A 20,106-nucleotide genomic window follows, 5' to 3' on the forward strand; every position below is an offset into this window, starting at 1 on the left:
CTACATACAGCCCAGACTTCCACACTCACGTACATAGTCAAAATGCTTTTATTGTTCTGCTGAAATGCTTACAAATACTGCAAAACACCCAACCAGGCCCAGCAACTAAGAGCCCAGTGCTGGGGAGGGCAGGGAAGGTGGCTTAGTGTTAAGGCGCAAGGCTGAGGCCAGCCAGCTGGAGACTTCTCCTCCGTTCTCCTTTCCCATCACCTTTGGAAAACTGAAGGGAGATTACCACAGCTCAGGGCCTCTGCTTCTGCCCGCCCCACCCCCAGCTCGGTTTCTTTCCAGGCACTCTGAGCTACCCTTGTTCCTCATTGGGAACTAGTCCTGTCAGAATGGGAGGGCAGACCTCTCAGATTCCTCTCCCCTCAGTGATGCTGTTCCTCTGGTCTTGGATCCCCGGACATCATCCCTTCTGGCTCTAAGCAAGGCACAGTAAAAGGGAGAGGGCTGGGCTGGGGGCTGGAGACACACAGCAGCCGGGAGGAATTCCATCTCCTCCCACCATGTGACATGCCCCCAGGTCTGGGTTGGAGAGATGATGGCACGTACCCTCATGTGGCCCACAGCCAGAAGCAGTGGGCAGAGCCACAGAGTGGCCATGGCAATTAGTGTGTAACCATGGTGACGAAGCAGTCACCATGGAGACAAGGATGACAGGCTTGTAACAGGATGATGGGGCTGGACCTCCAGAGTGACCCTTGAGGTCTCTGGTCCTTGAGCTGAGTAGTGACAAGTGGGAGGTAGGAGGAGGAGGAGGCAGATGGGGGTGGGGTGGGAAGTGCAGGCCTGAGCCGCTCCCCAGTTTTGCCTGGCTCTGCTCAGGACCCCTCCCAGCCCCTGCAGAGAGGATGAGATGAGAAGGGGGTCTTTGGCAGATTCTGGTACCATTGTTTGTCCTTTACAAAGAGAAAACAAGCTGGGGTGGGTGGGTGACAGAGCCGAGGGCGCAGCTCAGCAGCCTCTTCAGCCTGCTGGACCCAGGAGGGAACCTGAACTTCTGGACTCCCAGGACCGACAAGGGCTCTCCCTCTTCCTTTCCTCTCTGCTGGCTCTTTAGGGACCGGAGCGCGATTCCCAAGCACCAACCTCCTCATAACACAAGTTGTCTTCTTGCACAAAGGCCCTGGGGTACTCAACCACATCCCGATCCTTTGCGGGGCCCCGTGCCCAATGTGCCACTGTCCCCAGGGACAAGTAGAGTGGCAGGTGGTAGGGCACAGAGTCCTGGGGCTGAGCTGGGGAACCCAGGAGGTGCATGGTAGTTAGTTCATGAACTGAGTGTAGCCCTCGGCTCCGGTGACAATGACATCCATCCAGATGCGCATGGCCTCTGCAGATGGGGCCACCATGTAGTACAACCGGTCGTGGGTCTTCACACAGAAGGTGAGGGCTGGATTCGGACTCTGGAAGGCAAGACAGTAAGTGCTAAGATGTGACTCCATGCCTAGAACACTCTGCTCACCTGCCTAGTCTTTCTCCTCCAAGTCCCCAGGAAGCCCTGAATTTAAGGCCGAGTCTCAGACAGGCCAGACCCTGGTCCCCAAGAGTTCATAGGTTTGCGTTCTAACACTTGACAGTATAAGGCTCTCTAAAACCTCATAACCCCAACAGGGGCATACCTCAGTTCCAAAGTTAATACAAGAGAATCTGTCACAAGGGTTGTCCCAATGAGAACCAGATTCTCCTCTAAGCCAAAAAGAGGCAGAAGAAGGCTGTCAGTAGGATGATGGCCCAGACCCCAGAGGGCATAGGTCAGGGTTAGGTGAGGTCTAAGGGCTGGCAAGAGAGGGCAATTTTTGTAAGGTGAGCTGGCTCAGCCTCCAAGGTCACCTTCTATCAATACCCCCCTCTCCAATCAAGTGCCTGCCCTTCCCCGCCAGCCAGCCCCGTAGCTCCCATCTGTACTGTCCCTGCCCGGGGGCTACACCAGCTGTCCTGGCCAGAGAGGAAGGCAACAAGTGGGCTTCAATCGACAGGAGCTCCTTGCTCTTCTCTCTGGCCTGGAACAAGTTAGAGGGATGCAGGGAGTCAGCAGTCAGGGGCCAGAAGACACGGGAACAGTTAATATGAGGAGCTCTGGTTATTGGCATGTGGGGTTGGGGTACCTCAGTCACCATGGTGAAGTGGAAAAATCTTTTCTGGGAGGGGAGAGGAAGAAAGGAAGAGACAAAAGGTAAAGAGAGGAGCGTGAAGCAGAGCCAGAGTCTGGGCGGAGGATGGACTCGAAGCCTCTGTGCCCACGACACCCCGCCCGGTGGTATTCCTGTAGCCACACTCTGGTCCTCCCTGCCTCACCTTGGCTGCGCTGCGCAGGTGGTCATAGTACACTTCCTCGATGGCCTGGAAATAGATGACCCCCTTCAGCTTCGTCTCGTGTTTGTCTGCAAAGAAGGAGGGGAGGGATGGGCAGAGCTGGACCCAGCACGGAGCCTCTGAGCCTGAGCTCATGTCCTCATCTGGGGAATAGCTTACAGGACTCCAAAACAGAGTCTAAAGGGGAGCCTGACGGCAGGGATGACGGGAATCAGAACTCTGCTGAGATGCGATCTACCGTAAGACAGCTGGACGCAGAGCTGGTGAGGCTCATACGGATAACCTGACCTCATCGATTAAAATAGGCACCTGGGGGCTGGAGAGAGGGCTCAGTGGCTAAGAGCACTGACTGCTCTTCCAGAGGTTCTGAGTTCAATTCCCAGCAACCACATGCTGGCTCACAACCATCTGAAATGAGATCCGATGGCCTCTTCTGATGTGTCTGAAGACAGCTACAGTGTTCTCACACGCACCTGGCATCCTGGCAGTTTGCTGAGGCAGAGGCGGGAGGGTATTGAGCTCCTGGCCTGCCTAAATGACATAATACATATCTCTAAAATAAATACATTGTAACATAAATACAAATAATAAATAGATTAGAAAGACTTTGATCTCAGCACTCAGGAGGCAGAGGCAGGTAGCCTGACGCTAGCCTGGTCTACCTAGTACGTCCCAGGCCAGCCAGAGCTACATAGAGACCCTGTACCAAGAAACAAGCAAACAACAGAAATCGTGCATCCGACTTACATAAACAGACTTACAATAGTTGCCACAGCTTTGTGTAGGCAACACTAATATCCCTCAAGCGGAGATGAGTTAATAAATTAGAGTGTGTACCACACAATGGAATATTACATGGTTGCTCTTACGTTAAGATGACACAGAATGTGTGTATGTGGGATGTGTGAGGATGTGCATGCCCACGTACACACACTCAAGGGGCCAGAGGAGGGTGTCACTCTCTACCATATTTTCTTGAGATAGGATCTCTCATTGACCCCGGGCTGTTGGCTCCCAGCAAACCCAGCACTCCCCATCTCCCTCTGTCACACGCAGTACTCGGGTAGCAGGGATGCACCATGCCTAAGTACTGTGACCTGCGCTCAGGTCTCATGCCTGACCCTCACGTGCTCTTAGCCACCAAGCCATCGCTCCAGCCCCAAGGAACAGCCGTCAGGCATACAGGTGCGGGGTGAATCGATAAAATGCACCAAATGTCAGTATACATTCATAGATGTCCTGGAAACAGAAAGACTGCTAAGACACTTAAGAGGCAACCAGGAGAATGTGTTAGCTGCCACTGGGGATAAGAACATTGTTCATCTGAGTGTGTGCACATCAATAATCCTAGTGTTTAAGGGTAAGGAGTTCAGGACCAGTTCTGACTACACGGTGAGCTTTAGGCCAACGTGGGCTACAAGAGACAGTGTCTCACTTAAAAAAAAACAACAAAAAAAAAAGTTTATGTTACCTGTGTTTGGTGGAGACATATTTCTCAAAGTAAACTTTTTTATGTTTTGATTTTGAACCATAAAGATGTGAATCTCGTGTTATTAAAGGAAATAAGGAAGGCAGGGGCAAAACTCAGTTGGGTGCTTGCTTACTTAGCACACATGAAGCCCTGAGCTCCTAATGTCACACAACCCCGGGATGGTGGTGGCTGGGGCGGTTCAGCGGTGAAGAGCTCCCACTTCAGACAGCTCGCGAACCACACACATACACACACACACACACACACACACACACACGCGCGCGCACACACACACACACACACACACACACGTATTCCTTTAAATTATTTTGTAATTAAAATTACGTTTCACACATGTAATCCCAGAAATTAGGAAGCAGAGGCAGGAAGATCAGAAGTTCAAAGGTTATTGTTACCATAGCAAATTTAAGGCCAACCTGGGCTATGTTAAAGTCTGTCTCAAAAAGGAAAACCTAAACACAAAACAAAACACAGAAGGAAGCAGCCACAGAGCTGGGGCCCGTATGTAGCTCTAGCTCCGTGGTGGGCGGGGTTTGCCCCACCTCTGGGGGGCGGGGTTAAGGAGGACGGACAAACAATGAGCCCTTAATGGGCTCTTCAGGCCATTCCACTCCCTTCACGTCAACTGCATGGAGCACACACATAGTACACAACATTCAAGGTCAGGGTGGGGGAGGGGAGCCGTGAGAGCAGAGGTGAGCACTGGGTGTGGAGGAAGGGAAACAGGCGATCGAAAACACAGATCACATGGTACAACTGCCACCATCAGCCTCCAGCCAAGTCCTCCAGGAGAGGATGATGCCAATCACTGGGCTCAGAAGTGACAGCTATCAGCAAGCTCTTCCCATGGGTCCCTCCCCACACTCTGGGGTACTTGGGCCCGGGGTACATGGGTCCCTCCTCCCTCCGGCCTCCTGAAGGTCCTGCCCCAGCCTCCAGCCCTGCCTCTCATCTAACCTGGTGTTGAGGGATGAGTTTTAAAAGCTTCAGCACACAACCTTCTCTGATGGTTCCTCTTTGGGGAGTCAGCTGCCTGTGTCCTGACACATACTGCCGACAACACATCCCCCCATCCTTGCCTTGCAGCCTCCTCCACATTGAATTAGGTGGACTCTCTTGAGCTTCTCACTGTCCCCTTATTAACTCAGCTCTTCACACCCCAGGACCCCCTGACCACAAACTCCTAACCAACCTTTAAGACCCACTGCAGACCACTACAGACAACGAATTCTCAACACAGAGCTCGCAACACTGTGAACCCCTGCTATCCACACCTATATCATTCTCCAACCGCAACCGCTATGTGCCAGGCACAGAACAGGTGCTCGCTCGTGGCAGGATGACTGAGTCCTAGGAACTGACACCCGGAAAGGGATCTTACACTCTTGTGCTCGGAAGCTACAACGTGGCGAGGAGGTACAGGCACACAGCCTCGTCACTTGCCAGAGTGGCTTGGAGCTCAGGAGTACTCTGCCACATCTGAGGGAGGGAAGAAGTGTGAAAAGCAAGAGCCCATTCAGAGCACCCAGCATAGTCTGGCACGGAACTCGGCATCTGTCACTACAGCATTACACTCTGGGCTGATGTCACACAGCAAGGCAGAGAAGACTGCTGGAGTGCTGAGGAGGGTGGGAATGGTTCCAGGTAAGGCGAGCGCCTGAAGGGTTTACCCACACTAATCTAATGTGCTTTCCTGCTGTAGGAAGGTGGAGGGCGCGGGTTCAACAGGCAAGCCACACCCAGGTCCTAGTGTAGCCCTAAACCCATCTCAGCATTTCCTCCTGGCCATCCTCCAGTGGTATTGTGCCCTGCCCCCCTTCTTCTTTCCCTGGAAATAGTAAGAGGGAAACAGCAGCCTTCACACACTCTGTCCCGCCCACCTATCCTTGGTCTTGTGCAATCTGGCTTCTGCCTGCTTGCATGGTGGTAAAACCTTCTCTCCACAAATCTCAGACCCAGAGTCAAACGGCCTTTGGGCCACATCCTTCTTGACCTTCTGGTAGAATCTATCATGGTTGGTGACACCTTGGGCTGTGCCCTTGGCTGTGCCCTTGGCTGGCTTCCTTCTGTTTCCGCTGCCCGTCTAAACGTGGTCTCCTTTGTTTCCTAGACATGAACCCAGATCGCCTTTGCCAAGTGCCAGCCCAGCACCTGGCTCACAGTCAGAGCCAGCTTCCTGCTTCCTGCCCATCTGCCTCTGCTGCTTTCTATCCTGCCTCTTCTCCACAAGTGGCTGCCCCTCCCCTCTCCTCTGCCTTGTCGTTGCTGAGAGACTGTGGGCAAAGGCTTCCTGAGCCCTGGTTTTCGTTATACATAAAGGAGGTGTCAATATAGTGCTTTTGGCAAAAATTAGATGAGCCGATGCATCCAGAGTACTGACCATTCAAGTGTCTGATGGACAGGCCCTGAATTTCCTATGATTATTATGCCAAGACTTTCAACTAGGGTCTGCCTCCCAGCCTAACCTTTTCCCTGGACCTAGCTAGATGCATCTCAGCTCCAATGTGCCTGAAGTGGCTCTGCTTCTCAGGCTGACAACGTCCCTCTACTGCTTCGGCCTAGCTACACTCACTCAGGCTTGTGTCTCTCCACATCCAGGACCCACGGTGACTGGGGAAGGCTTCTTAAACGGGCAGAAAGTCGAGAGGGGCAAGCAAGGCCCTGGGCCTGTGCATTCGTGACCTGGAAGCCCTCCCCTTTCCAGGCTCTTGGTAGGTAGGGCTGTTTTCCCCAGCTCTGCAGGTGGCAGGTCTGAGTGACTGGTAGGCAGATGTGCCTGTCACACATTACCTCCCCACTGAGACCCTTAATGTCAAAGCAAAGCGCCTCTTGGCTCTGCCAATATGCCCAGTGACATTCCAGAAAGTGGCACTGTGCGACAGAGACAGCCAGCCCGCAGCGCACAGTGAGTTCATGTTGTACATATGGGGGACTGCCGATCACTGCAGTTGAGCCTCTCTGCTGACTAGAGGGCCACAAAGAACCTCAGGACCTAATGGGAAAGGTTGAAGGCATGCCGGGACAGGAGTCTATGCCAGAGACAGGGTGAGGGAGAGCATTGTGGTTAAGGTTCCTGGTTCCTGGATTGTCCCGGGAGTCCTTGAGACTGCTGAAGTGATTCCTCAAAGTCTCTGAGCAAGACTAAGGGGCAGTCCGAAGCCCACCCTCAGGGTGTTTATTCTCCTGTCAGTAAACTCACTCACTGTATTTATTCTAACTCTCTGCTCAGCATCCAACTTCCTGACTTTATGCCCCAAGGGAGAAGGCATGGCCACTTTGTTGTCACTCCAGTCTAAAACAGGAACTGGAGTTTTTTAGATACTCAACACCACCAATGAATGAATGAATGAATGAATGAATGAGTGAACGAATGAAGAACAAACGAACGTGAACCAGGTACACTCTGTACATTTTCAGGCGTGGAAAGCTAAAGCCCATTAGAGCCTCTGGCCCTCCACTTGGAAGCCTGGCTTCCTTCTAGCAGACCAGACAACCCAGCTGTTGGAACCTAGGAGCCACCCTCCCTGACAGGCTCAAGGGCAGCCTGTGGGAACTCACCCACGTAATAGGAAAGGGTACGCTTCAGCCGATCAAAGACAAACCAGCGCTTCTTCCACGATTTAATCTTGCCCCCCATCTTGATCAGGTAGCCACGGCACACCTGGTGGGGAGCAACAGCAAAGAAGTGCGTGAACGTGGAGCCCCGAGCTTGTCTCCTTTAGCCACCCGCCTGGGTCTGCATTTCCAGAGGCTATCCCCGGCTAACACTGAGCCGGTCCTGACAACGTTGGGACAGACTGAGACCAAATCCCAAGGTCCCCGGAGGTGCTTCGGATTAGAACCTGACTATGAGTAATGCCCCACGCCTGCACCCGCACCCCCACCCCAAGCCACGTAGGTCTGGTACCTTGCTGCTAAGCACCACGTGTAGGCAGGTGTCCACCCCGTGGCCTGATGACTCTATGTGGGTCTTCAGATCAAAGTCCTCCTTCCGGTTGGGAAGATACCGTGTAAGAGGCCGTGCCTGGAGGGAAAGTGCAGGGACAGTGGAGGTATTTTTCTTTTCTTCTGGTTCTCTTGTTCTTGTTCCTCTGCTTCAGTCCTGACCCTCCCACAATTTCACAGCACCCCCTCCCGGCTCCTGCGATGTTCCCTGGTTTCACAGCACTTGTGACCAGAGTGGACACCTAGCGTGCCTGACTCTTCTGACAGCTCCTTGTCTCAGTTCTCCCACTTATGACCATGGCACGGCCACCGTTGTTACTTGCCCCTCTTCTCCCTCCTGACAGAACCAACAAGAAGCCAGATGGGAACATGTTCCGGGAAAACGAGGCCCGTGGGAGACCTGCACTAAGGGGTGGGGTGATACAGCTCAGCGGGCGAGCACCTCCCCGGCACTCTCAAGGCCCTGAATCAAAAGACAAATAAACAGAGCTGGCAGGATGGTTCAGTGGGTACAGGAGCCTGCTGCCAAGCCCGATGGCCTGAATTTGATTGCTATGACCCATATAATAGAAGGTGACAATCTGACAAGTTGTTCTCTGACCTCTCACCAGCCCCTCCCCCCATAAACACAAAATACATAATTAATAGAGAGATAAGAGAGTCAGGGGAACCTCATTTTAGCTCAGTGACTTTGAGTCATGGTCTTCCAGTTTCTGTCTATAAACTAGACAAACACGAAGGCCCACTCCGCCTCTGTTACTGAGGAGAATTCTCCATTAACTGAAATAATTCTTTTCCTACTCTTGCTTTTCCAGGAAGACCTTGAAATGTCACGTACTCTTACAACGTCACACATGACTTAAACACGAAATGTACACTTGCAAAGAGATTGAGGGTGGCTTGACCCTGCCCCCTCTCCTACCAGGGCCCAGCCTTAAAGACGGAGGCTGGAGAAGGGAGTCTGAGGGGTGCTAGGAGCTGGGACAGGAAAAGGAACAAGATCTCTGATGAAGGTCAGACTCTGAGGTAAAATTCTAGAGGGATTTTTTATTTATTTATTTTAATTTTATGCGCATTAGTGTGTACCTGCTGTATACCACACTGCTGTATGAGTATACCTGCAGAGGCCAGAAAGGGACTAGTATAGGATCCCCCGGAGCTAAAGCTACAGCTGGCTGTGAGCCACTGTATGATTTTTAGGAACCAAACTTAAGTCCTCCGCAAAACTAGTAAATGCATTTAACAGCTGAGCCATTTCCCCAGCCCCACTGGTAGCATCTTTCCTTTCTATCTGTGTTTTTGTGTTTTGACACGAGGTCCCATGTAGCTCTGGCTGTCCTGTAACTCACTATGTAGACCAGGATGGCTTTGAACTCACAGTGAGACACCTGCCTCTGCTTACAGAGTCCTAGGATTAAAGGCATGTACCTCCCTGCCTAGCTCCTGATTGTTAATTATCTATCAAAGGCTAGTATGAGGTCCTATTCCTTATGTTTTGTGTTATAGCATCTCAGGAGATGAGAGAACTGTGGTTGTTGGTCACCTCTACAGGAGATCCCAGAAGACCTCAGCCTATGGAGACCAGGAAGAAGTGGCTTGGCTGAGTTCTATAGTTCTCAGTCAGGGACCAGTCAGGGACACAGGTGGATGGATGTCCTTGGCCAGCTGCCTTTCTCTCACCCTCTGCTCAGATCTCCCAGCTAAGGACTGGTTTTGAACAACGAGAGATTTCTCCTCCAGGAGAAGCTGGTGTCTCTCAGTGATGAAAACCAAATGTTAAAAGTGAGGCTCTCCACAGGAGATGGAGACCAAAGCCCAAAGGCCCTGTGCAGTGAAGAGGGTTGGGACACAGAGCAGTGCCACGTGCAAGACGGGCAACTGGTGTAAGGTGCAGCACAGGCTCCCAAAGCCGACAAGGCCTTGGCTTCTCCAAGTCAGCTTCTACCAACTTAAAGTGGTGTTCAAAGTCCTGTGTATGTGTGTGTCTCTCCAAATATATACATACATACATATATGTTAGTGTAGCGTTTGTCTAGATGTGTTTTTCTATAGACCCTATCTTATTCCAGAAATACAGAGGTGGTCTGCCATAGCTTCACACCCCACCCACCCCAACACACACACTCACTCTCTCATGCACACATACATAACCCTAGTGGGTCCATTTTTGTGGCCAATGAGTTCCAAGTAGAATCCTGTCTGTGCTAAGCCCACAGCCGTCTTTTCTTGAGGACAGGTCCCACTGTGCAGCAGAGGAGCTTGGGACATCCTGCCTCCTTCACACCCCTCATCATCATCATCATCATCACCACCACCACCACCACGCCGAGCGCACGCTTGCGGCCGCACGGCCCACCACCACCTCGAGCAGCGCGCACCTGGGCCCACCACCACTCACCTGGGAGAACTGCTTTTCCCGGAGTTTGACTTCTTTCTCCACCAGCTGCTGCCTGCGGGCACTCTCGCTCTGCAGCCTCCGCTCCACTTGCTCCCGCCTCCTCCGTTCCTCCTCCAGGGCCTGCCTCCGTAGCTCCATCTCCCGCTCCTGACCAGAAAGCCAGGGTTCAGTGCCCTCAAGCCTGGCCAGAGCTGCAGGGGGCACCGACCCTGGACAATGGCCTGGCCGAGCAAGCAGGACCTCAAAGGCTTGTCACCCTCTCCCGGCCTCTGTCACCCGTCTATGGGCTGCCACCCTACAAATTCTCTGCTTCTCAACCAAGAGACTGAGAGGGGTTTTTACTGTTGCTTGGTTGTTGGTTTTGGCTTTTTGACACAGGGTTTCCCTGTGTAGCCCTGGCTAACCTCAAACTCACGTGAGATCTGCCCAACTCTGCCTCTCAAAGGCGTCCGCGACCACTCCTGGCAGATACAGATTTTTTTTTTTTTTCTTTTTAAGGCATTGCTTGATCAGAACTTTGAGGCCAGCAAGACCACTATTTCGGGGAGGGAGGGAGTGAAATGCAGGCTAGGACGGCTTCTACAAACCCCTTCTTAAACTTGCCACCCAGGCTCTGATTTCTTCTGCCTACCTGTCTGTGCCCAGGATAAACCTAGATCCCTCTTTGTTTAGCCCCAGCTACCCTAAACAAAGTGACATCTATTTTATGCTCCACAGGGTTGGGACGCCATAGCCTGCCCAAGTGTCCCATGCCACACCTGAGAGATGCAAACTTTTCACTGCATAACTAACGAGGGTGGAAGGGCTTTTGGGGGTAGAGTACAGGCACTGGAAGGCGGAGGGCAGCTCCGTGCTCACCACCTGCTGCCTCCTGGCTCCAGTCAGCCTCACCCTGGACTCCATGAGACGGCTCTTCTCTGCGTGAGCTTCCTTTAGCATCTTCTCCATTTCCTCGATCTTGCCCATGTCCAGACCACTGGTGCTAGGAAGGGAAGGGGAAGAGAGAGCGTGTCGGGTGGGCTCGGGAGTGTCGGGCAAAAGCGGAGGGCTGGAGGTAGGAGGCACCTGGACATGTTGTCGGGGGAACAGGCAGAGTTGCCGCCGGTGGAGATGCTGGTCTCCATGCTGTCTGAACTCTCCAGGCTCAGGGTGTCGTAAGCGTGCTCGCCCTCCTCTCCGCGCTCCCGGCCAGCTGGCAGGTGATGCAGGATGGAATGATGCATGAGTGCAGGGAAGCCTGAGGGGCCTGCTGGAAAGGGCGCTGCACCATGCAAGGCATCCCATTGGCACTGAGCCTCTGCTGCCGCCTTCTGCTTCAGCTCCGCCAGTCGCCGTCTTTGCTCCTCGATCACTTGGTGTCCTGCAGGGGGAACGATGGGCGTCACAGAGGGCTCCTTGCTCACCAGGGAAGGGGACACTGGAGCGTCACAGACAGAGAGAGGAGGCAAGCAGGAAGAGGCTAACACAGAGCAGCCCCTGCCCCCCGCAGCTTCCACATAGCTCCCACAGCTCCAGACCGTGGCCCTACCAACTGGGCAGATGTGCAGGCCAGTGTCTGCAGTCTGACTTCAGGCCTCTTTCCGCATCCTGAGCACACACGGGGCACCAGAACTGCCCTAGCTGTGCCCAGGCGGCGCGCCAGTCAGCGGTACCAGCTCTCGGCTGAGGCCTGTACAACAGGGCACATGCACCCACCACATCTCCTGGGGAGGGAGGAGGAGAGCTGGTGACAACCCCTGAACAGTGCGGAAGCGAATACAGCCAGAGCAGGGGGGATGGCGAGGAGAGGCAAGGAGACTGGGAACAAGACGGAGGGCGATGTGGGAGGTGAGCTGGAGGTGAAGCCAGCCAGGCACCCCAGCCCAGCAAAGCCCAGGGCTACGCTGGCAGGCAGCACAGCCTGGGCAGAACACATCATGCTAATGTCAGGGCAGGGGCTGTCTGGCCAAAGCAATGTCCTGAACCAATGCTCTACCTGCTGGGTCTTCGGGTGGGAGGGGCTCGGCAGGAGGTAACTCGACTGGTGTGGGGGGGCCCAGGGAAGAGGGTGCAGGAGAGAGACACAGGGGGTAAGAGGAGAGAGAAGCATAGGCATGGGCTTCCAAAACAACTGAAACACATAGCCATAGGACTCCTGTCTGAAGAGCCGGTGTTTTGGGGAACCACTTCTGAAGGTCAACATCACACCTGCCCCTCTGCTTCCAAAGTCTACCCTACTTGGTCAACCAAGACTTCCCCTTATTGGACGGGCCCTCTAAGATGTTACAGCCCCCCACCCCCACCCTTCGTCCTATCCTGGGGTCTTCTGAAATGTCCCAAGAAGATCTTTATGAGATCTAATCCCTTCTGCTCTTGCCTAGATCCCAATAGCAGGAAAGATATCCCTCGAGAGGGCCGAACATGGGTGAGGTGACAAAAGGATCAGCCCAGGGAATGGAAGCAGGGACAGGCTGGCGTTACAGCCACTTACCCTTCTGCTGTAGGGCCAGCTGGCGCTTGGTCTCAATGTCCTGCAGCGTGGCTGCCAGGTTGCGAGGAAGGCTACTGGTGCCATTCTGGGCGAGCAGAGCACTCTGGTTGGGGATGCACGAGAGCACTGGTATTGGGGCTCACCAGACCCCTCTTAGCCTCTGCCCAACATGGCCACCTCCATCCCCACCATCGCCCATATCCCCAGACCTTTGGGGAAGGACTACGGCCCAGGGTGGCCACGCTGAGCTGTGAAGAAGAGGACGAGGAGCCTGAAGAGGAAGGGAGAGGGCCGCTACGGGTCCTGGGCAGGGGGCTGGCTGTGTCACCATCCATCTTGGAGCGGTAAACCTGGAGGAGAAAGACACACTGCCCAGTGACCCCCCAGCTTCTCCACTGGCTGCCACGTCACAGCACCTAACCCAGCTGCGATCCAAGCTGTGATTCAGCCTGGCCCAGGGCCCAAGACCTGCTGTCTCTAGCAGACAGTAAGATTGAGCCTCCCGAGCAAGAACAGTGGGCAGATGCTACTGGCCAACAGCCAAGCTTCCTTTCCCGGCCTTTCCTCCACGAGCCAGTCTCCAGCCCAAGCCTGGACCTGTAAACTGACCCATGCAAGAAGTTAGTGTCAGCTGGGCAGAGCTGTCCAGGAGGCTAAGTGGAGGCCAGGCTCCTAGTCGCAGGTCAGTCATTAGCAGACTGAGTGGCCTTGAGCCACATACCTCCCTACCCTGCATCTGGGCTTTCTCATCTGCAAAGGCAAGGGCAGAACTAGACAGGTAACTGCCGAACTCCCTCTCAGCACCGACACGCGGTGAATCTGCTCTTTGGAGTCAGGAGCTCTGAGTCTCCAGCGCTTCACCCGAGCAGCACGGGGCGGGGGGTGGGGTGGGGGGGAAGGACCTTTTGTCCCTTCGTGCCTTAGCCTTTGATCTACATACTGAGCGATAACACCATCTACCTCCAAGGCCTATGGAGGGGATTCAACGCATCAAAACCCGTCCAAGCCTCTATCCAGCAGAGGTACCACACGTGTTACATGAGTCGGAATCTCCCCAGAAGGAAGGATTTAGCTGAGGCTACAGGCTCAGATACAGCTCCTTCACTGAAGAACGAATTTTGAAGGTGGGATTATAGGCACTAAGGCATGTCAGCTGAGCAGAATTTGGTGGAAGAATACACAAGTACCCTTGCCCGCGACAGTCGGCAACTCACATATTACGGTGGTCACACAGGTAACTCTGCAGGGCTGTCATTTCAGAGAACCTATACTTTTTCCTCTGCCTCCAAGTTACCCTGGGAAGACCAGGAGAACGGAACACCAAAATAGCTTCCCCGGGTCACACTAGTCCTACTTGAAACAGGCCCAAAAGGGCATGTCAAGTGCCCGGTCTGAGTGGGCACCTCTGGTGAAAACTCTCTTCCATTGGTCAGTCAATCTTGACCCCCTTGGACTCAGGTCTTGCCAATGTACTAGAATGACAACATGGCTGCCCAAGAAAAGAGCCTTGGTGCCCCCTCCTTGCTCTGCTGGGCTGACCCCATGACCCTAGGTATACACTGTGCTGGAAGGATTGGCAGGGGTGCTCAGAGCAGACAGAACAGGACCTGAAGGAGACAGGCGGTGAGGGTTACCTGCAGCTGACGGGAAGCTTTGGCAGGCAGAGGCGGGGGAGAGGAGCGAGGGGAGGCTGCAGCAAGGCCAGTCCCCAGCCCGGACATCAACTCCTGGTACCACTGCTCTAAGTCTACAGCGGGGAGCAGCAGCTTCTCCATCTGGAGGGGCAGGGGAAAGGCAAGGATGGAGAGGAAGGGCCAAGACAAGGAGGGGAGCGATGGGAGGAGGAGGAAGAGGGCAAGGAAGGGAAGGTAGAGGGAGGCCATGTTGGGGACATGGGACAGAAGGTTGGAGGGGAAGGAGGGAGGGAGGGAGGAGGAGTGTATAAGGAGAAGGAAGAGAAAAAGAGTAAGACAATTGCGCCAACGGTGCTGAGAGCAAAGAGAAACAGGCAGGGTACAAGCTGAGGAGCACAGATTTGTGCGGTGTCAGCAGCCACACAGCCAGCACCTGCAGGCGTCAGACACAGCCCTAGGCTGGCTTAGAACACATCAGGGAGGCCAGTGAGCAGGGCAACACACAGCCCCAGCAGCGGTGGGACGGGGGGTGGGGGTGGGAAGGACACACAGACCACCAACCTTAGACGAACGCGTGATGGAAGCGAAGGAAGAGGGCAGCATGGGAGGAAGACAGGTGATGGGAGCCAAGTCCTGGGAGGCGGAAGCCCAGGAAGGCAGGCCTGGCGAAGGGCGTGGGGGCATGGGTGGGGTGCCCCACACCACTCTTAGCTGCTCAAGCGTCACGTACTTGAGAGAAGGGCAGCCACAGGAGGGAATACAAAAGATTAATGGACGTAGAACCCAAGAGATGGCCCTGACCGTGGGGGAGGGGAAGAGCACAGTGGGAGACCAACCCTGGGAGAGAGCCAGCATCCTCTCATGGCAGGCAGGATTCTCTCCTTGAAGATCAAGAGGCAGGGCCTGCCTCTCCCAGGCCATTAGGTGCTGAGAAGAGCTCCCATGGTCCCATGGAAGAAAGCGAACCATGCTCAACCCTCAATGCCAAGTGAAGACCTGTCTGCCCCTGGCCCCCACCCAGGCTGAGAGGCAACTGAGGCCCTTGTGCATATGGTCTGTGGCTGGTACCTTGCTGTCAGGCAGGGACTGGGGGAGCCTGCTGGGGCAGGAAGCAGAAGCATAGGGACCCAAGCAAGAGCACACAGCTGGAGAACCTCAACCAGGCTCACACACTCCTAGGGTGCCCAGGGTGGAGGACAGACAGAGAAGAAATAAACAATTTCAACCAAGTAGTCAATACCCCAGACTCTGTGCCAAGCTAGATTCATCACTTCCTGTTGATGTGGAGACCAGAATGGAGTAGGGTGCTCAGAAGCTGACTATGGCCACAAAGGCTGTAGGGAAAGCAGGATTGAAAGGGGCAGACAGAGCCAACAGTGGACAGTTCCACTCTACCTCAGCTTTGGAGGTTAGCATAGCATTTAGTTGCTGCCCAGAGAACCAATATAACCATCTGTGGATTGGCCCTGGGCTGAGGAAGATGACAGCCTTCCAAAAGCACAGGGAAAAAGCAGGACCCAGACCCTAGAACCCCATCTGCCTGTCACACTGGGCATCCCAGGTTGGGCACAAACACGCAGCACTAAGCACTAGGACTAAGCAGTGCCCAGGAAGGGAAAAGGTCCCCAGGGGACGATCATCAGAACGGAGGCAGGGGAGTGGAGATCCCATGTGGGCCTGAGCAAGAGAAGCTTGGAGAACCAGGCCTGGCCTTAACAGAGAGCAACTTCTCTGCCAGCTTAAAAGTGGGCCCACTGTTCAGGGTAAGTGCGTGGAAAGATGACAGCCCACTTCCCTGGAGGTTGGAACACAGGGACTGTGACTCTCCATCACCTGTCCTTAAGTCCTGAGATTATCTGGTCATCCACACTTCCTTCACCAAAAGAGGTCCCTAGGCTGCCTATCTAAGGTTCCCATCTAGCGCCACAACCAGAGGATCTTCTAGGGTCAAAGAAAAGGAAGATGGGCCTCAAAGTCTCGTGAACAGTCGAGAGGAGAGTGGCATGCAGATCACATGCAAATTAATGCTATTATTTTGCACAGGCTGCCTAGGCCATGAACACCATCATGGTGCACACACAAACTCTCCGAGGATGTGCCACACACCCTTGAGCCCTCCTTGGGAAGAGCTAGAGGCAGGCAAACAGGCAGTGGGCAGAGCCAGAGCAAGTGAGCTGGGGTTACCTCTTGTGCTTTGGGACAGAGCTGAGTGGAAGCAGGAGGGGTTAAGGGAACAGAGGAGGCCCCAGCCTCAGAAGACCTTGGGGACTGGCCCAGAGCTTTGGTCTCCAGCCCTATCTCTGAGGCCTCGGAGATGAGTAGCTGAGCCTACAAGAGGAAACACGGTGAGAGTGAGTCTCACCCCTAATGCTCAACTCAAAACCACCCTATCCCAGACCGAAATTGCTCGGGCAATGAGACAGAAGAAGGGGAAATAAAAGTCAGGAAAACAGGCACATCCTGACTGGACTTCTCATGCCAGATGTAAAGGTCTGGGAAAGGACCATTCCATTCAAGGCCCGCTTCCATGCTGAAAGCCTAGCTTCAGACAGATGATCAGGAGCTCCGAGTGAGGAGCCTTAGACCCCAGGATCCTAGGTAGGGTCCATCTAGTCCCGCAACTTACTAAATCCTGAGATCTCCTCCACAAGGCCCCTGGGCCTCTCAGCCACAGGGTGAGGTCCCAAAGCTAAGTAAAAGGCCAGCGGCTGTGGAGGGCTGAAGGTCAGCCTCCAGGGCCATCCGCTTCAAAGCTCTTCCAGTTCAGAAAGTGCCCAGGAACTTCACCCGGAACTCAACCACCCAGGAAGAAGGGTGCACACCAAACTCTGGAGCCTCTTGGGATGCCCCTCTGAGCCTATAGCTGGGGCTAACCCCGCCACATTACCTCTTTGAGGGTGGAGGTGGTCTTCGGGAAAGGCCTGCCACCTGTGAGCGAATGGTATCTCCTCTCAAGCGCAGTCAGCTTCTCCTTCTCCTGGAGCCCAGAACAGCGGGGGTCAGAGACATGATGGGTCAGAGACACAGGAGGGAAGATCCCTGCGAGGACCCACACCCCACTCTTGTGCTGCCATCCCTCCCTCCCACCCCAACATCGGGACCACCTCTCCCCTCACCCACTCCTAGCACCTCAGGACCCAAGGCCAGCTACCTTTTGCAGTAGCTGCAGGGCAGCATTCTTTTCCCGGGCCAGACGCTCTGACTCCTGTACTGCCTGGGCCCGGATCTGTCCAGCCTGACTGTCCAGTACAGCTAGGCGCTCCTGAGGAAACGGGATGCAATCAGGCCCTGGAGGGACATAACTCAGCCCACAGCCTGATGGAGTCTCCTGTCCAGAGACCCAGGAAGCTGTGAAGGCAACTGCCACTACACTCCCGCCTGGCCTCAGCTCACCCCAGGAGAATTCTGGCCAGGGACATCAATTCCTTCTCTTGTTCCTCCCTCCCTCCCTCCCTCCCCCAGCCAGTGACCCTGTATCATCAGGCATGATGAACCCAATCCCCTGGCCCCTATCCCCTCACCCCGTAGCCAATGGCTCCCAAATCCTGGTGACACCAAGTTATCCCTCTGCCCATCCCCGTCACTGCTGGAATCCAGGTTCTCGGCTTCCTGCTCCATTTACCATCTCTCTCACCATCTCTAGACCCACTCCACATTTCTACATGGTCCGAAAATAACCTTTGAACCCTGTCTGCTTGTCTGAATTTCCTAACCATCCTGAAAGGAATTCCATATTACTTGAGTCATTTTGTTTGCTTGATTTTTGGTTTTTTGGTCTTGCTATATAATCCAAACTAGCTTTAAAGTCACACTACAGCCTAGGCTTGCTTTAACACACTCTGCAATCTAGGCTGGACTTCATCTGTCCCTGGAGTGTAGGCAAGTCTTGAACTCACGGCAATCCTCTTGCCTCAGCCTCCTGCGTTCTGAATTACCACGCCCCAGTTTTCCATTGGTTCTGAGACCAGGTCTCACACACCCCGGGCTGGCCGTGGCTCCTGGGCTCGGGCACTCTTCTTGCCTCAGTCACCAGAGAAACTGGGACATATCCTTAGAACCCCAGTGTGGACCACAACACTGGTTCTTCAGTAACTTACAAGTAAAGCCCTCAACAAGCTGGGAATGCAGAGATGGCTCAGTGGGGCTCACTGGTTGGTCTTGTGGAAGACCAGGATTCACTCCCAGCACCCGACGTACAGCAGCTTACAACGGCCTGTAATTCCAGTCCCAGGGGATCCAACACACACATGGTGCACAGACACACATGCAGACAGAACACCCATTCAGACAAAACAAACAAGGAGAGGAAGCCAAGGAAACAAAACAAACAAATAAAAAAAAAAAAAAAACATAGCAAGGCTTCGATCAGCCCTCTCCTCAAACTCTTTCAGAGGCTCTTCACTACGCACAGGCTAGAACACAAACTCCTTCTCCAGCACTTAAGGGCTCTGAGAACCCATTGCCCGCCTGCTTGTCCCTCCAGGCACCTAGCTTCACTCTGCTGTAAGCTCAACTGTGCCACTGTAGACTTGTAGTCTATCACCCTGTTGGGATGAGGGCCATCCCAGTCTTTCCCACTACTCCAAGGCTCCTCCTCCAAGGCCAGGCAGGCTGAATGCCGCCTCCTTGATCCTGCCCGTGCATTCACATTAGTTTATATCCATCTACCTCATCATACTGTGATCTGTGACCCTGTCTCCAAATTAGCCCCGCCCTCTCTCTAAGATCAGGGGCAGGACCAGTGTCATTCCTGTCTCCAGAACCCCAACAGGGCTTTAGCACAGGACTTGGCTCAACAACCGCGTGCTAAAAGAAAATGAAAATATTTCTGAGAGGAAAAGATGAGAGCTAGGCAAAACATGTTGGATTAATCTCAGGAGGTCTTCGACCATCACTTAGGAGCAGCACACGGGAGGGGGAGGCACGAAGAAGGAAGCTATCCTAAACCTGGGCCTTAGCCCACGCAACAACCGGCAACAGCAGACAGGAATCCTTACAGCAGCCGCCACAGCTTACTTGGAATGTAGGAGGGCTGGAAGTGCTGCTGAGTGTTTTATCTGTCACTTCATCTAACCTTATGCGGTGGGTGCTTTTACGGCTGTTTTAGAGAGGAGAACACTGACATGTTTAGGAGCTAAGATTTGCTGGGTAGTAGTGGTGGGCTTAGGACTAGAACCTGGGGCTGAGAAAGCTGTAGGGCAGCTTTCTCAACGGCTCTGAACCACAGTGGACAGACACTCTACAGAAGTCAGAGCTTGAGGGGACTTCTGCAGGGACAGGGGCTGGACAAAGCTCAGCAGTATAGGAAAGAATGTCACAATGCACATACACATTTGTACACATACACGTGTGCGCACACACACACACACACACACACACACACACACACACGCACACATGCATACACACTCCAGGCGTTAAGAGCCTGAGCTGGCTTCCCAGCCCTAGGCTGGGCACAAAGAGACAGAGTTCCTGGACCCTCCCGAACCTCTAGGGAATCAGCTGATCTGGGTCTCCCGGTTGTATCCTCTCCAAGCGAGGAGGAGGAGGAGGAGGAGGAGGAACAGTGAAGAAATGCTAAACCAGATCGCATCTTGCACAGCAGAAATGCCTTGGGCTTTGCAGTCTAGCGAAGTCTAGCAGGCTTGGGTTCCTACCCTGACTCTGAGGCTTGTATGATAAAAGGCTCTGTGCAAACAAGTAGTTTCTGAGTCCTAGGTACTCATCTATAAAACTAGGCAATACCCTAAGAACAACACAAGAAAACTCAGGGACCGGTCCTAGGAGGATCTGCCCCATGAGCCTGGGACACTCGAGTTTTCTTCCCTTCCTGTGTCTTCTATCAGGA

At 53.9% G+C, this 20,106-nt stretch overlaps 1 protein-coding gene across 12 annotated transcripts in view; it reads right to left on the reverse strand.

Annotated features, from left to right (window-relative positions):
• Window positions 1-30: 30 nt before the first annotated feature.
• Window positions 31-20,106, reverse strand: part of Phldb1 (pleckstrin homology like domain family B member 1) — a 48,844-nt gene continuing 28,768 nt past the window's right edge. For 2 of the 12 annotated variants that reach the window (XM_029542808.1, XM_029542807.1), the window contains 11 exons: window positions 17,410-17,520; window positions 17,146-17,235; window positions 12,834-12,974; window positions 12,625-12,727; window positions 11,220-11,514; window positions 11,046-11,136; window positions 10,155-10,301; window positions 7,719-7,835; window positions 7,370-7,472; window positions 2,302-2,387; window positions 31-1,409 (listed from right to left, as the gene is read on the reverse strand). In XM_029542808.1, the coding sequence (XP_029398668.1) occupies window positions 1,269-1,409; window positions 2,302-2,387; window positions 7,370-7,472; window positions 7,719-7,835; window positions 10,155-10,301; window positions 11,046-11,136; window positions 11,220-11,514; window positions 12,625-12,727; window positions 12,834-12,974; window positions 17,146-17,235; window positions 17,410-17,520 (1,425 nt within the window). In that variant the 3' untranslated portion in view covers window positions 31-1,268. Of the gene's footprint in view, window positions 1,410-2,111; window positions 2,145-2,301; window positions 2,388-7,369; window positions 7,473-7,718; window positions 7,836-10,154; window positions 10,302-11,012; window positions 11,137-11,219; window positions 11,515-12,129; window positions 12,175-12,624; window positions 12,728-12,833; window positions 12,975-14,258; window positions 14,400-14,819; window positions 14,988-16,442; window positions 16,587-17,145; window positions 17,236-17,409; window positions 17,521-20,106 lie in introns of all 12 variants that reach the window. The other 10 variants (XM_029542801.1, XM_029542802.1, XM_029542799.1 and 7 more) reach the window with 10 other exon arrangements.

Source organism: Mus pahari, chromosome 10 (genome assembly GCF_900095145.1).
Source record: "Mus pahari chromosome 10, PAHARI_EIJ_v1.1, whole genome shotgun sequence".
In the NCBI taxonomy this organism is placed as follows: Eukaryota; Metazoa; Chordata; class Mammalia; order Rodentia; family Muridae; genus Mus; species Mus pahari.